The sequence below is a fragment of the Podarcis tiliguerta genome (genome assembly GCF_965153285.1).
Source record: "Podarcis tiliguerta genome assembly, chromosome: 12".
Classification (NCBI taxonomy): domain Eukaryota; kingdom Metazoa; phylum Chordata; class Lepidosauria; order Squamata; family Lacertidae; genus Podarcis; species Podarcis tiliguerta.
Genome location: NC_139545.1, coordinates 14,147,697 through 14,165,317, shown reverse-complemented (window position 1 = coordinate 14,165,317; position 17,621 = coordinate 14,147,697). Strand labels below are relative to the sequence as shown.

The 17,621-nt window shown below is 43.8% G+C and overlaps 1 protein-coding gene across 4 annotated transcripts in view; it reads right to left on the bottom strand.

Moving 5' to 3' along the window:
- Nucleotides 1-17,621, bottom strand: part of CPNE4 (copine 4) — a 199,372-nt gene that overhangs the window by 70,489 nt on the left and 111,262 nt on the right. For all 4 annotated transcript variants that reach the window (XM_083404983.1, XM_083404982.1, XM_083404984.1 and 1 more), the window contains 3 exons: nucleotides 12,639-12,818; nucleotides 6,978-7,049; nucleotides 3,231-3,305 (listed from right to left, as the gene is read on the bottom strand). In XM_083404983.1, the coding sequence (XP_083261109.1) occupies nucleotides 3,231-3,305; nucleotides 6,978-7,049; nucleotides 12,639-12,818 (327 nt within the window). The remainder of the gene's footprint in view (nucleotides 1-3,230; nucleotides 3,306-6,977; nucleotides 7,050-12,638; nucleotides 12,819-17,621) is intronic.

Here is a 17,621-nt window from a genome sequence, read left to right as displayed (position 1 = left end):
AGTTCATAACCCGAGGTACCACTGTATCTGGCTTTCCATTTCACCCCCACCCACCTGCAACATACAGCAACCACTGAGCGAACTCAGTTCTCATTGGGATGTGTGTTTGGGTTTCCACCTTGGTGGGTTAAAGGTTCCTAAAGATTGTATCTCCTGCAAAACATGGGGCTCCTCCACTCCTGCTGCTATCTACCCCTTGTGAGATAGTAGTGCTGTTTTGGCTGTGAAAGCAATGGCACTCACGGCTTGAACATCAGAATGAGAGAGACGTCTGTTCTAGCCTATCCATTTTCCTAAACGCAGCGAAGGTTCTTCTCCAGGGTGGTAAGCAGGTAAGCATTCACAAACGTTCTCCAGTGATACAATCTTGAGAGAGCTGTCCCGCCGAACACATTAGCACAGTCTTCTAAAAAACAACAGCACCACTGGTGCATATTCTCCTCTGTTTTGATGTTCTTTGTAAGGCTGTGGAACTCCTGTCTCTCTGCTCCTGATACATACTTGGGATCAAATCTTCTGAATGACCTTAACAGCTATAATGTTAACTCTGCCTGCAAGGCCATTGTTTTCGCCAGATTATAGAGTACACTTTTGGAAAGAAAGGAAAATCAGCTACGGGTGCACCTGCTCTTTTGTAATTTGGGAGGTGCTTTAAAAAATATATATATTTTTGGCATGACCACCAGAACACAAACTACAGCTAACAAGCCTGCTATAATTTTGTGCTGTGTGGCTTCGCATGTGTGTGTGTGTGAAAACGCTTAAATTTAGCCTCTCAGACTCCCTGCCAAGGAGTTAAATATAATAGGCAGGTTTTCAAAGGAGATTGAGAACTAGCAGTTCTCTCCCCAATGAAGCACGATTCACCTTTCAGAGGAGAGGCAAAACCAAAGGTCCTGGATGGTTAGAATGATTAAAGATCCCTAACTTAAGGATGCTATTAACCTTTGCACTTTAGTCAAATTACAAAATCATTACACTCTGCCCACCTAAATATTTCTGGCCGTTTTAATTAGATTTGCTACTACTAATCATATGCAGCCTTCGCAGGCTAATGCTGTTCATAGTCATAATCTCCCCCAGATGAACAGACCTTCTTCCACCGCTCCCCGCATGGTTTTACTTTCCTGATTGCCTGCAATCTTTGACTGCAAGGAACAGTGTTTAAGCATTTACACCTGAACCTCAAGATAATATAGTTCCACTGACTTAAAATGAATGGTCTCAGTACAATAAGCAGGTGCACAGAGGCAGGAGCAGTTCATAGGTTGAAGAAGAAGAAGAAGAGTTTGGATTTGATATCCCGCCTTTCACTCCCTTTAAGGAGTCTCAAAGCGGCTAACATTCTCCTTTCCCTTCCTCCCCCACAACAAACACTCTGTGAGGTGAGTGGGGCTGAGAGACTTCAGAGAAGTGTGACTGGCCCAAGGTCACCCAGCAGCTGCATGTGGAGGAGCAGAGACGCGAACCTGGTTCCCCAGATTAGGAGACTACCGCTCTTAATCACTACACCACACTGGCTCTCTACGAGCCTCAGCAATGGAGTCAACCCTGTGCACAGACCTCCAGGCTGGTACCAGGATTGAGAGGGTCCTCCATTCCTACGGAAATCAGCCCTGAGTGCTCACTGGAAGGACAGATCGTGAAGCTGAGACTCCCTGGAAAAGACCCCGATGTTGGGAAAGATGGAGGGCAGAAGGAGAAGGGGACGACAGAGGACGAGATGGTTGGACAGTGTTCTTGAAGCTACCAACATGAGTTTGACCAAACTGTGGGAGGCAGTGGAAGACCAGAGTGCCTGGCGTGCTCTGGTCCATGGGGTCACAAAGAGTCGGACACGACTAAATGACAACAACAACAACATGGCAGTCACCCTCCATATCTCACTAGTGGTGGCAGTGGTAGACATTTAAATGTGAGTATTCACAATGCAGCATCACTCCTTAGCATTATGGGATTTGTTTTAAAAAAGTAGTTCCCAAATCTACCACTCAGTGTGGGGGTGGGGGAAATGTCAGCACTAGTAGGCCCTGCAGCCGGCACCCCAACAGCTGCTCTTCATCCAAAATGGGAAGAGGGGACCTGCTATTCGCCAGGTGCAGCTGGACTAGATCCCCCATCATTTCTGACCATGCTGCCTGAGACTGATGGGTCTTGTTGTCTAACAATATCTGGAGGGCCACAGGTCATTACTGCTCCTGCCCCCCAGTTGCTAGATGAGAACTCATAATTATAGAAGGGATACCTCCCATTAAGTTAAATGAGGAATTCTCAGTTATTGTGCTTGTATGATCTATTAGCGTAACTGGAGCAAAAAGAGTGATCTGTGTAGGTCAAACCCAGCTGCCAAGAATCTTAGCTGCACACAAGCATGACCGAGGAACAACCAAGGTGGTGTTGGTAGAAGCAGGTGTATTTTCAAAGGTTGTGGTCATTGGGATTGTTCAACTACCAAACCAGTGGTCCCATCAAATGCTCCCCTTGCCTTTTCCCCACATGCATGAATGGCTACAGTCCACTCCTATGTGCACCTGGAAACATTGCTGTCTTTCAGCCCCTCTGATCCCTGGTGGCTCACTCCACACTTATTGGAAACTATTGTGTGTGTGTGTGCATGTTAAGATCATTGTGTTCTGCCTCCCCCTACCGATCTCTGCAACGCCTCCACCACTCATAACAATGAGAATTTTGCTAGCGCTGTGCAGACATTACAGTACAGAGAAATGAAGAATAAAGTTTTTCCATAGAATAAGGACTGTTTGGTTAAATGAGCAAAAAAGTTGTGCCAAACACACACAAAGGGAATTAAATTCCCTGTTGCCTGATATGCGCAGCTAGGAAAACCTTCCAGAAAAACAACAGCCCAGACTCAAAACTATTCCACGCAGTCCCTAAATTTATAATTTAAGGCATCAATCTGGAATGTTATGTCTTTGATGGCTTGTAAAAAAAAGCCAACTGATGTGATTGGCGGCATTTTAAATACATGAGGTCTCAGCATAATTGAATTGTCTTGGTCTTAATTACATTCCATTGGGATTCTCTTTTTTAATCTAATTACTATGCAACTTGAAGAAAGCCTTATTATGAGCATTGATTTGAAATCTCTGATATGTTTAATAACATCAGCATTCCAAAAATAGCTGCGGCAGGGGATGTCTGAGTAAAACTCATTTGTCTGCATTCTTATGATGTCTTTCGGTCAGGTTAACATCAAACTGCTGGCTTACCTTGTCATCCAATTTCCGTGCACTGAAGGAAAGCTCAACATAGTCATCGTTACCAGATAATTCTTCAGCAATCACCTAGGTGAAAAATCACAGATAAGTTTAAATGGAGGAGGGGTGGGGGTGGAATTAAATCTGGAACAGTGCCATTTCCTAATGTGCCTTCATGAAGATTTCACTTATGTAGTAAGCCCTGTGAGGCTGCAGAAATGTGACAAATGTGACAAGGAAGCTCGCCTGATGCCTTTGTTAAATATCTTTTAGGCGCCAGGAAAAAAACGTCCAGCTTCTCCCAGGCCTTTGGTTAATTAAACCATCTATGTCCTCTTAAACTGTGTGTGAGGAGTGGTGGTTTTTGCTTTTGTTACTATGCATTTTTGTGATTTTATATTGTAAACTGCCCTGTGATTCGCGGATGAGGGGCGGTACAGAAATTTTAAAAATGAATGAAATGAGGCACAAATGCCAATATAATTTAAAGCCGGGATATCCCATTTCTGGGCAGCATTGTTAATTCAGTCCTGGGGATCCACTCCACTGTCTCTCAAGACAGACAGATGCCAACCAAACAAGGGCACCACTGCTCACCAGACAATGAGCTGAGAGGATGGGGCAGAAGTCTATTTTGTCCATTCTGACAGAATCACGCTGAATAATAAATCTGTTATCCTAGCAATAAGGGCTTCGTGGTGTGGAGAATACAGACTTACACATAGCTAAGCAATATCATTACAAGTACTATCCCGAGAGGGAGGCAACGTTAAAGTGTGATCCCACTCTCTCACACTCATGTACACAACTTGAAATTTTTTTTAAATAAAAATGTTTCGGTGAAATTGAGACTGATCCCCCTCACCCCTGTGTATAAGGTAAAGGTAAAGGGACCCCTGACCATTAGGTCCAGTCGTGACCGACTCTGGGGTTGCGGCGCTCATCTCACTTTATTGGCCAAGGGAGCTGGTGTACAGCTTCTGGGTCATGTGGCCAACATGACTAAGCCACTTCTGGCGAACCAGAGCAGTGCACGGAAACGCTGTTTACCTTCCCGCCGGAGCGGTACCTATTTATCTACTTGCACTTTGAAGTGCTTTTGAACTGCTAGGTTGGCAGGAGCAGGGACCGAGCAACGGGAGCACACCCCGTCGTGGGGATTCGAACCTCCGACCTTCTGATCGGCAAGTCCTAGGCTCTGTGGTTTAACCCACAGCACCAACCGCGTCCCTCCCATGTGTATAAAGGTAAAGGTACCCCTGCCCGTATGGGCCAGTCGTGTCCGACTCTAGGGTTGTGCGCTCATCTCACTTAACAGGTCGGGAGCCAGCGCTGTCCGAAGACACTTCTGGGTCACGTGGCCAGAGTGACGAAGCTTCTCTGGCGAGCCAGCACCAGCGCAGCACACAGAAATGCCGTTTACCTTCCCGCTATAAAGCGGTACCTATTTATCTACTTGCACTTAAGGGTGCTTTCGAACTGCTAGGTGGGCAGGAGCTGGGACCGAAAGATGGAAGTTCACCCCGCCGCGGGGATTCGAACCGCCGACCATATGATTGGCAAGTCCTAGGCATTGAGGTTTTACCCACAGCGCCACCCGCGTCCCTATCCCCCTGTGTATAGCTGCATATAAAAAAATATGTGTTGTGTTGTAGGGCTGGGCGATAATCAGCTTTTCAACACTGTGATACATCACCAGCCAAACTTAGCAATACATTGCAATGTTGAAAAGCAGAGGAAGGAACAAGCTGCATTGGGCCTCAGCAGGAGCAATGGTGATTTCACCCTGATCCCTTGCAGGACCAGGGCTGATGGAGTTCGTTCCTCCACGTGCCAGGCAGTGGCTGGAGGCTGTCCACTGACAGCACCCAGCACGCTGAGGGAGAAACGAGCTGCACTGGCTCCGGCGCCTCATTTTCCCCTTAGTTTGAGGGCCAGAGCGCGATGGGGCCTTCACCCATGATATGCCACTGAGTGAAGTTGCCATGGCACTCTGGCCCTCAAACCGGTCCTGGGCGATGTATTGATACATCACCCAGGCCTAGTGTGGAGAAAGGGGATCAGGAGAAGTTTTTCTTTCTTTCTCATAATACTACGGAAGATTCAGTGTAGACAAACTGAGTCAATTTTCCACACACTGCAGAGGTAAACTATGGTATCTGCTCCCACAAGAAGGAGTGGTACCTACTGTGACGTTAACATATGAGAGTGCTGGAGGTGAAATAGTTAAACAACTTACCCAATCAGAACCCAAGGGGGTGGAGTCAGAGAGACTATAAAACCAGCTCTGGGAGGGGCAAAGAGGGGAGTTCGTTGGGAGTTGGGTGGTTGGTTGGAGTGGGAGTGAACTGGGATAGAGTCTATGGGTAGGTTGAGTTAGTGTAGCGAAATAAGCTGAGTCAGGAAGAGTTAGGAGCTAGGAAGACAAGTAAATATCTGAGAGGTGGTTTAGTGAGTGAGAGCAGGTGGCGGAAGTTATAGGTCTGGATAGGCAGCCCATGATTGTAATTGACCGATACCGTTTATGAAACCACACGCTTGTTAAACTGCAATAAATAAACAGAAGTGAATGTTCCAATGTAACCCTGACTGGACTCGGTATTGTACCAGGTAGGGCCTGGGTGGTGGCAGCGAGAAATAAAGTGGTGGCACAGGGCTCAATAGACGGTGAAACGTCTGGGGACCCTGTGTGATCGCCACACCTATCAAATTGGATGGCTTTTAAAAGGATTAGACAAATTCATGGAGGGCTAGGCTGTCAGCTATCACTAGCCACAATGGCCATGGTCTGCCTCTACCACCAGAAGCAGAATACCTCAGAATAATTTTGGGGAGAGTGATCCTGCGCACATGTCCTGCTCATTGTTTTGCCATCAATATCTGGTTGGGTGCTGTGACAACATGATGCTGGACTAGATGGGCCTTCGGCTTGAGTAAGCAAACACTGGCAACTTCTACTCCCATTTCCATATTTGCTGAAATTCTCTCACACCCCCAAGTGTTTCTGTTTACTTATTAGTTTTAGACAAGTCACTGAACATTTGACTGCTCCTTATAATCTAGACAAAATTACTCTTCCAGGCTCACTGACCGGATGATTCACGCTGATCTCATTTGTTTGATGGGTTTCAGGTCCATGAGAGACATTTAACTAGGTTACAAATACTGTCAATATAAATTTTAAACCCCATTAAAATTTCCCTGAGTTTTTAACATTGCGTTTTGTGGCCACATGCCCATATTATAATGCTGATTAGATAATTCCTCAAATAATGGGAAACTAAAGAAAATACCTTGGGTTATATCTGGACTTGGGTTGCAGCGTTACCTATGTATACACAGAAGTCCTATTGAATTCTAGGGTCTTAGAGTTAGGATTGAAATCTAAGTTGTTTATACTTTGTTCCTATTGAAATTGGTGCGGATTAAGTTCTTATTGATCTGTCCCACTGATTTCACTGAGACTTAGTGCAATTAAATTTCTGTTGCAACACACTAAAACTGCTAACCCTTTGCAAGTTGGTACATGAAGATTACATTAAAAAGTGCTCATCCATGAGTCTGTTTTTCCCCTGTTTCCCTGTTTTCATTCTGTGATTTTTTTAAAAACCCCACCACAAAACTGTATTTAATTTTTGCATTTGTATTTAAATACATTTTTAAACAATCTGGGTTATAGTCAATGTGAGGAATATTGCATCTTTTTTATTTATAAAAAATATCCTGAGGCAAAAGAAAAGCTTATTCAGATGGACCTACCGTTATGGAAGATTTTCCTGCCGTGTTGCCATGTTTCAATAAAGATTTTGAGAGTTTTCTCTGTGAAACAATCTGCAGGAAATGATAAGAGAGGGTGTTAGAAAATGTATCTAGGTTTGTGATGTAATTTCCCTCTAAGAAATGTATGCACATGTCTCACCAAATAATTCACTAAAACAGAGATAAAGTAATTCCACAGCGCAGGAGATCGCAATCTGGTTTTAAAGATGAAGGATTAGTGAACGATCTCAAAATAGTTCTTGCACAGAAACTTAGAAGAAACCTAGAATCAAGGTTGCAATTCTGAACACACTGGTTAGGGAGGAAGCTTCAACTAGTACAGTGGAACTTACTTCTGGGCAAAAAAAATCCAACATGCATATAGGATTGTTGCCACCTCTGTGACAAATGGGTTTTTCAGTTGTGTCCCCATTTGCGGACTGTGTTTACCAGAGAAGCAATGATTAGCACCTTCCTTCATAGACAGTTTTTTTTTTACTTGTCAGGCTAAGACATTTGAATTAACTCAGGCTTTGGGTGCTGAAGTTAGCCATTACTCTTTTGCTCATCTTTTTGTGGGGTGGGGTAGGACTTACAATTTTTACTGTATGGTTGGATGAGCATTTGGGGAATTTTATATTGCATGCTGTTTTTAATTTGGTTTTATTTGTTTGCATTCCCTGGTAAGTCATTCTGAGGCTTTTTTAACAAAGCAGCAAGCTGAGGTAAACCAACATCATTTCCCATGTTCCTGCAGTGCCTTGGTGGGCACATACTTAACTTGTGTCTGTTGGGGGGGAGGGAGCAGGTATAGATATCATCATCATCATCATCATCATCATCATCACCATCATCGTAAAAACAATAACTTTTCAAGTGAAATGGATATCATTTCTAGAAGCTGAAGAAAAGGTGAGCAACCACTTACAGTGGTACCTCGGGTTACATACGTTTCAGGTTACATACGCTTCAGGTTGCAGCCTCCGCTAACCCAGAAATAGTGCTTCAGGTTAAGAACTTTGCTTCAGGATGAGAACAGAAATCGTGCTCCAGCAGCGCAGCAGCAGCAGGAGGCCCCATTAGCTAAAGTGGTGCTTCAGGTTAAGAACAGTTTCAGGTTAAGTACGGACCTCCGGAACGAATTAAGTACTTAACCCGAGGTACCACTGTATTTACAACCTCAGAACTTTTTTTGTCTGAGAGTGTGGGCTCATGGTGAGAGGGCAAAAGACTTTCTGAAACTGCTCCTGTTTTTGTTCTAAATGGCTTTTCTTTGTTATCTATGTCATTTTAAATTGTGATTGATATTATTGATGTATTCTTAGTTTTAGATTTCATTATTTATGTGGAAATTGTTTTCCATTTGATTGTGTACATTTTGATGTGTTTTATTTATTGTGTATGACTTTTGTGATGTTGGTAATTATGTAAATCTTGTTATGTTGTAAGCCGCCTTGAGCATTGTTTTAACTGTGGAAAGGCGGCATCCAAATAAAATGATGATGATGATGATGCACCCTACTCACCTTTTCAGTCATCACCTCCACCTGTTTCATAGTCTGGGCAGCACCAGTGATAATCATCCTGGTGGTCCCCATTTTCCCCTCACAGGGCATTGCCCTCACTCCGATTTGTCAACTCATGGCATCACCATGAAGCCAAGTGAGAGTGAGGGCAATGCCTCAGAACATCCCAAACAGAACAGCACAAATGAACCCTTGCATCTGGAACTAGGGAGAATGGCTTGCTGCTGACAGACATAACCTGGCACCAACGCCTCTTGTTTGGGAAACCAATCAGTGGGAGATAATACATTTTGGTCATGCATCTCCCTGAAGCTACTTCTGCCTTAAGCCACAGCCTCCGAAGCATCAAATAAAGCAGATATTGCTGCTTTTTTGATTCAGTGTCTGCCTGCATGGCTGGAAGATTGAGGTACCCTGTCAATCTGCAAGCTGTTACAATTATCTGTCATATGCTCACTTAACTTCCTGGTGGGGGGGGGGGGAGAGAAACATGATTGGCACCTATTTTCTTCTCTGGCAACTGTGCAATAAATCAAAATGTGCCACAGCTTCAATGGTGGAAGGAAGAACACTATGAAAAAGGAGGGCTGAAAAGCAAAGCTTCATTTATGAGAAGCAAATATCAAATGCAAGACCAACTAAAATGTTTGGGCTAGCTTTAAAAAAAGAGCTCTGTCTCTTGCATTTGAGTACCCATTTTGTCTGAGCTACATTTTCATGCTTCTTTTTTAAAAAATAGACAAATGGCATGCAAAATGTTTTGCAAAAATATTATGTGCATAATGCATGTAAGAGTCTAGCCCCAACGTGATACTAAGTTTCTGCAGCATCATTTTAATGTGTAAGTATTTTTATACAGTGATATGCTCTGTTGTATCTTTCTGCATACTTTCAAAAACCCGGAGCATATATGCAAGCAATAATACACATAACAGTGTATATAATATGTGAGAACGGGTCATATTGTTAATTGAAGTGGTAAAAAATAATAATACTTCTTGTTGAAATCAAGGAACAAGACGTGAATTAGAAAAGCATTGTGTGGATTGGCTTGACATTGACATTTTCAGAAAATTCTGTCCCTGATAATGATTCCCCACCTCCACCTTGACCAGCACATTTATATCTTCACAACAACTTTGTGAGGGGGTTGTGCTGGGAGATAATAATAGTAATAATAACAATAATAATACCTTTATTGTCAATGTACAACCTGTGTATAATGAAATTAACCGAGCCTCCCTCCCCCCGACACAAAAACTCAATCTCATTGCACTCTGTGTGCTTGTCGCACAACACACCAACCCCGAAAGTCAGTTGCACTATATTATTTTCTGTTCAGCAGCCTAACAGCCCACGGATAGAAACTGTTTTATCCCACCTTTGTCGCTAGTATTAAGTAGTGGGTTGACAAAGCAGACGACACAAGAGATTCCTCCAAGTAGTTCTTTATAAGTAAGCTGGAACTGAAGTGAACTGAACTGAACAGCTCAGCCGGCCTGCTTTTATAGGCAGCCGGCTGTCAACATTGTAGCAACAACAACCCAGGGTTTCCTGCCTAATTTAACTGATGTGGACCTGAGTGAAAACTATATACAAAATACCCCTGGTGGCCAGGGTGAGCACTTCAATACATAACAAGCCTGTTGGTACGCCTGGTTATAATTCTATATCTCCTGCCTGAGGGTAGAAGATTAACCCTGGCTCATTCAGCTTCTTGGTTAATGGGGGGGGGGGGGCTGTCAGCAGTGATTTCACTATCCAATTCTATGACCAACGTTCTGCTTAACAGCATCATATAACCTCCCACCTCTCATTGAGAGCCATTATTCATAGCAGAGTGTTGCCCTGGAGAATAAGGTAAAGGGACCCCTGACCATTAGGTCCAGTCGTGGCCGACTCTGGGGTTGCGGTGCTCATCCCGCTTCATTGGCCGAGGAAGCCGGTGTACAGCTTCTGGGTCATGTGGCCAGCATGACTAAGCCGCTTCTGGCGAACCAGAGCAGCGCACGGAAACAATGTTTACCTTCCCGCCGGAGCGGTACCTATTTATCTACTTGCACTTTGATGTGCTTTCGAACTGCTAGGTGGGCAGGAGCAGGGACTGAACAATGGGAGCTCACCCCGTCGCGGGGATTCGAACCGCCGACCTTCTGATTGGCAAGGCCTAGGCTCTGTGGTTTAACCCACAGCGCCACCTGCGTTCCTTGCCCTGGAGAGAGAGAGGTTCAAAAACTCACCCAGCTGTGAAGCTCACTTTAGGACTTATGGTAGGTTGAGAGATTGTGACTGGCCCTAACTTACTTTGCAGGATTGATGTAAGGATAAAATTTAGCGGAGGCCATGTTCACCACTCTGAGCTCCTTTGAGGAAGGAGCAAGATAGAATGCAGTCCATAAACAGGTACAAGATGGGATTCATTACAAACCTTCCAGTAAGAAACCCTGAGAGATTTCTAATGAAGTGTCAAACATTGAGATCTTTGCTCATGCAGTAGCTACATTTTCTTAAATAGCGTGGTTGGAATTATTTTGATGCTTCCGTCACTCACTCGCTCATTTAAAGGAGTGCAGTTCTCGAAGAGTAATTTTGCCACAGCAAATATTTATCACACAGAAATGCGGCTTTTTTGTTCTCTCAGCCACAAGCTGTCAAACAAACGAATAGTAAAATGGATCAATTTGGCAGTTAAATGCCTTCATCATTGCCTTCGACAGTAATGAAAAATTAGGCAATGCAGGGCATCAATTATATAATTGAGAGGAAATCAATTTTTACTGGCATTAAACTGCCCTTTGAATATGCATGCCTCTTAACTAGTCACCTTTTGGAAACTGCCATCAATTATAAATCATGTTTATTGCTTATTTATAGGCATAAAAATCCCCTACCAAGAAAGATCATAAAGACTGCTGGCTTCTAAGCAAGCAAGTTGCAACCAAGCAGAAAACAGATATTAGAAGCTGCTGAAATATCAAAAATGCAAACAAACAAATATCAGTAGTTCAGGGGTCAAGTTTCAAGGAAGATCTCCGATATGACTAAATGAGCACCCTTTGACTGTTAAGTTTGACCTCTTTTGTCTGCATTTTGCAGGCAAAAACTGGCTTTCAGTGGGTCAAAATTCATCTGTCAGACTTATAATACAGTTTTCAGTCTGTACTTTGCTCATATTCATTAAGATAATGGAAAACTTCCCAGGCTCAATGTCAGATAACGGTGCACTTGGGCCCATGCCTGCAAGGGGGTCCAGACTTTGATTTATTTTTATTTTTATTTTTAAGTAAGCCTATATCCTTCTGAGAAGGAAGGTAAATTGATGCAAAATGTGCAGCTTACTGATTTCTGTGAGATGAACCAGCCTGGCTGGTCCCACCTTTCAGTGCTTTTAGCCAAGCTGTGAAGTCAAAGTTGTGATTGATAAGTGAGATCTTTGGACAACCAGTGACAGGAATTACTGGAGTCCAAAAGAGCTGCAGTTTCTCCCTCCCCTTTAGTGCAACTTCTTCTTCTTCTTCTTCTTACTATTATTATTATTACTATTGCTATTATTATTACTTTATTATTATTATTTTAATGAGCATGAAAGAGGAGAGCGCAAAATATGGTCTGAAGCTCAACATCAAAAAAACTAAGATCATGGCCACTGGTCCCATCACCTCCTGAGAAATAGAAGGGGAAGAAATGGAGGCAGTGAGAGATTTTACTTTCTTGGGTTCCGTGATCACTGCAGATGGTGACAGCAGCCGCGAAATTAAAAGACGCCTGCTTCTTGGGAGACAATGACAAATCTAGACAGCATCTTAAAAAGTAGAGACATCACCTTGCCAACAAAGGTCTGTATTAAAGCACTGGGTTAAGGTGATGGAGGCGTGGGCTCTGGTGCAATTTCCAAAATAGCTACCTTTTGCAGGGATGGGGTACGTTTGTAAGCTACACAGACAGTAACCAGACCGTTGGGAGGAGATGCCTTTGTGTTAAAACAGAATTATAATAACAGCAACGATAAAAAATGCCATCAAATTCAAACCTTCATTTCATCCAGTTCCTACATGGAGAAAGCACAACGAACGAGTTTTGCCAGTAGTTATAGATTTACCCAGAAAGTAATAAGCAGGAAAGCCATGGTTCCTACCTGCCCAAGAGTACATTCCATGCCACCAAGGAAGTCTGCATCTTTAAGCCCATTGTGGTTGCTGCTGATGTCATGGACTTCAAATCGCAGCCGTTGAACCTCTTCAAAATAGAAGTCCACTGTGAAAAGCTTTGAGAAGATGGGATTTATGCAAGTTCGGATCACTTCCGTCCTGTCGACCTGCCAATCAAAAGACAGTTTACATGTGTGGGGGGTTTTTTTATTCAAATGGAGGAAAAATGACATGTAAAAATATCTTCCACCAAGTGCAATAAGGGGTGTAAATTATGGCTGTTTAGCACAACTACTGCTGAAAAACACTTTCTTTAAAACAAAAGACTATCAGGACATGGGCCATTTTTGATGATGGTGGTGATGATGATATATATTACATTTCTGGGCCTCGCTAAAATAGGTTTGGTGAAGTTTTAAACCAGCCTTCGCCAATGTGGTACCCTCAGCAGGTTTCATATTACAACTCCCATCAACTGCAATCCAAAGTATCTGGGAGGTTCAAGGTTGCTGAAGCCTAGCTTAAAGGTTCATATTTTTCAGAAAAACAAATAAAGTCATTGGGGTGTTCACATGCTACATTCAGTGAGTGTACATTCTGTGTATCTGCATACCCAACAGCTGTACACTTGTTCAGTTATTCACATGTAATGTGCAGCAAGTGTACAGTCTGTGCACCTGTGCACACAATAGTTGAGTTCTACACAACTGTGAACAAGCACACCCTCTTTCACACAAGCACTGGCACGTGTACAGACAGCTTGTCCCTGTGTCCAGCGTAATGTGTGAACACACACCTATTAGTGGAAATAAAACAGCATACAGATGGATAGAATTTCTTCATTAATAGACAGCAAACGAGATGAGCTTAGGCAAAATTTTATCATCTGAGCATTTGGGATACATAAAAGATGCCGGATTGATCGCTGATTTGCACATGCAAATCAGATGTTTCATTCCTTGCCAACCTGAAGATGAACATGTGAACAGTGAAAGGCTTTATGATGTAAATTCAGCAAAGGTTAGTCAGAATGAGCAATTCCCATAGAAAGCGATGGCATGGGACTCAGCTGAAACAAAAACAAGACCCAACAATTTGCAAATGGGCTCAAGGTGGGACTAGATGTGATGAAGAACATGGGATGGCTGCCAAAAATGGCAGCCTCATTTTCAGTTCTTCATCTTCTCCTCTGTAGTACAGTATGTAGTAATGGGAGCATGTGACATGATGTCGCAAGTAGGACTTTCTCCTGCCTCCCACCGCATTACACATCATCATCTGCTTCTGGGAGGGAAAAGCAAATTACTCTAGATGCCAGAACAAAGAGGGAAGTAGTCAGGGAAGCTCAGGAGAGAGAATCCTTCTCTGCCCCCATACACCCCAGCTGCCTCAGGGCATCTGTCTCCCAGCTCCACCCAGTATGACAGCCGAGACCCTGCCTGCCTGCGCATTCTCTCACCAGAGCGGTGCATGCTCTGCTTATCTCCTGCTTGGACTACTGCAATGCACTTCTGTGTGGGGCCACCTTTGAAGGTGACTCGGAAATGACAACTAATCCAGAATGCGGCAGCCAGAATGGTGACCAGGAGCAGCCGCTGAGACCATATAACATCCACATTGGCTCCCACTATGTGTCAAACAGATGGATAACTACATGCCTTTTGGAGGATATATGAAGTACAGGGAAGTTTCTAGTGGTTGAGGTTTTGTTGTGTTTAAATATGTCTTTGGGAGATGCTCAAAGTGGGTCAACCAGTCAGATGGGTGGCAAATAAATAATAAAATTATTATTATTCTGAGAAGACTAAAGCTGAATTTCTTTGAACTGGAACTTAACTTATATTATAATTTTTATTGTTAATGTCTGTAATGTCGCTTGTATTGTCTGTTTTATTATTCAATCAAACAAAACAATATAACAAACCATAGTTAAGCAAGCCATGGTTTATAAACCAACAACAAAAAAAGAAAAAGAAGAAGGACATTCTTGTTGAGTGTTTCTGGTGTCACGGTCCTGTTCCTCATCAACGTCTCATTCCACCCTTAGTCGTGACCTGCTGGATTCTGCCTACTGTGCTTGAGGAAGGAAGATCAGAGAGCTCTCACTCTGCGAATCACGTCTGCAAATGCTGTGAAGGTGGAATCAAATCATAACAGCTCTTCATGGTCTGAGTCCTTTCAAGAAAGCACCACTCAAACCCAACAACAGTAGCTTTTCACAAGCTTTAGATTTTGACCGAAGAATTGATTGAAGGTCGAAGCAGAAATATGGTCTTAGCAGACTTTAGGCTTTCATGACTGACAGCACAATCCTATGTTTGTCTACTCAGAAGTAAGTTGCACTATATTCAATCCATCTCATTTCCTAGCAAGTGTCCACTGCCATATAAAAACTTAAAGAACTTGTGACCAGGATACAACATATCACCTATCCCTATATTGACCCAGTCTGCCACTAACATCATTGGGAGATGCTCTGTCACCTTGTAATATTATGGAAATGGTCCTTCTCTGTAGCGTCACGAAGACCCTGGAATACCACCACTCATGCCATTTTGAATGTGGCATGTTTCAGACACCTTTTAGAAGTGTATTTCTTTGTTCTTTGATCATTAATTATTTCCAGATTGTGCTACTCAGTAATGAGAGCCAGTATTTTACTATATTTTGAAACTATGTATCTTAGATGACATGCACATTCCTGAAATGTTCCATTTTGTTTTGTTTTGAGAATCTGAACCATTTTTAGATCTTAAAAAATGTTTTAATATAGACAAATATAAATATAAATATAAAATTTTAGCTTTGCAGATTTGTGATTGTATACTCTCTTGTATGCTTCTTGGAGATTATTTCTGTGAAGCAAGACACACATATTTGAAAGAAATTATGTGCATTAAAAATCATTAAATGTCCATTCCTAAATATTGATTAAATCTGAGAACCCTAAGAGAGAAAACCCTGAATGTGGCTGTGGAGAGCAGTGCTATTTTTAGGACTAATGGAAATTAACAAGATGAAACTTTCCAGGCAGCAATAACTTATATGAGATTCCAACAGAAGCACAAAGTAATTTACACTTCACTTGGTAGCTCATGAGTAAGTTTGGCTTTTTATTATTAACTCTGCTTTCACACCACTTCATCTCCATTCCACAAATGGTCAGAAAGGTCACCAGGCTTTAGAGCTATTGCTTTCACATTGACTGACGTCTGAGAATAGTGATGAGTAGCTCATGTGAAGCTCTTTTTTCCAGTATAGTGTTGGAATGTCCCAGGATTCGGGCACTAACCTAATTTTTTCAAATCCCCGCTATGCTCCAGGCATGAGTTATTTAGGCTGCAATCCTAGACCTCTGCCTTGTAAATAAGCCCACATGACTTTTCATGCATGACAAACTACACCTGCTGAAACGGCGGTGAGCTTCGCATGACGCGAGCACAGCAGCGGAGTCAATCTGGCACTTCCATTGCTGTGTTTGCTCAGCGCCAGCTTCTGCCACCTTGCCCTCCTCCTCTCGGTAAACACAGCAACACAGCAGATGGGAGACCAGTTGCCCTGTAGCTCTCTCCATGCAGCCACCCATCCCCAATGATGGATGCCTGTGATGGGATGAAGAGCTGCTTGTGTGTAAATTGCAATCCCTCAGAGTTTGAACAGCTTCTCAAACCTCTGCCTGTGACGGAGCCCCTCCAGCATGGCTGCGTCAGTCGCTAGCAGAATCCGAAAGTGGCTGCTTTCGGAAACGTTTCCAACATAAAAGCTCCTTAACGGAAACACGTCTTCTGGACTCTCTGCGTGACAGTTTCCGCCGAGGAACGGGTGTTCCTATAGGAGGTCCTGAGACTTCCCCACTGTTTTCACTGGAAGCATCTCTGAGCCATTCCTCCGACTCTCCTTCCCTTGACGTTCCTGTTCGCCCCCTACTGGTTCCCTCTTCAGGTGTCAAGTCTCTCTCTACCTCAGAGAGCCTTGGCACCTCCTGTCCTGCCGATGGCAGTTCCCTGACATCCACCTCCCCTCCAGGGCCCCCTTCACCCCCTCCCGTCTCCTCCCCTACGGGTTGTGAGGAGGTAAAACCCCGGAAAGAACCTTCCTCATCGTCTGAAGTTTCGAACACCTTTCTCCACTCGTTGTGGTTCCTAGTCTCTCGGTACTCCTCGTCATCTGAGTCCGTTCCTTCTTCCAACTCCGACTCCGCGAATCCTTCCAGTTCCTCTTCCTCGTCTGTGGTGCCGAAATACTCCCTTCTAAACCTTGCTACCGGCTGTGGTTTCCGCGGGAATCTTTGGTGGAACGTTTCTGTTAAAACCTCGTCATTGACCTCCTCTGCAGTCACCCAGGTGTTTTCTGACTCCGGTTCCCCTTCCCACGCCACTAAATACTCCACCTGATTGCCCTTCCACCTGGAATCGAGGATTTCCGCTACATGGTTACTGCTTTCCCTCTCTTCCAAGACCGGTCCCCTGGTGTGCTCCTCTTCACCTCCCCCCTTGTACGGTGACAGTAATGACCTGTGGAACACTGGATGCAATTTCATGTGGTTGGGTAACCGGAGTTTGAAAGCCACTGGGTTGACCTGCTGAATGACCTCAAAGGGTCCCAATCTCTTGGGTCTTAATTTCTTACAACCCCCTTTGAACGGCAACCCTTGGGTGGACAACCACACCTGATCCCCCACCCTTATGGTTTCACCTTCCCTCCTGTTCTTGTCTGCCTGCTTCTTATATTGAGCCTTGGCCCTTTCTAAGTTGAGCTGAAGCTGACGATGGATCGCTTCCATCTCTTCTACAAAATGTTCGGCCGCTGGGACGCTCCATCTCTCGCCCCCCTCCCCCGGGAATGCCCTGGGGTGACACCCGTAATTGGCCAAAAAGGGGCTCATCCCTGTGGACACATGCTCCGCATTGTTGTAGGCAAATTCTGCCAGCGCCAGCTTTTCGACCCAATCATTCCCTCTGTCATTGACA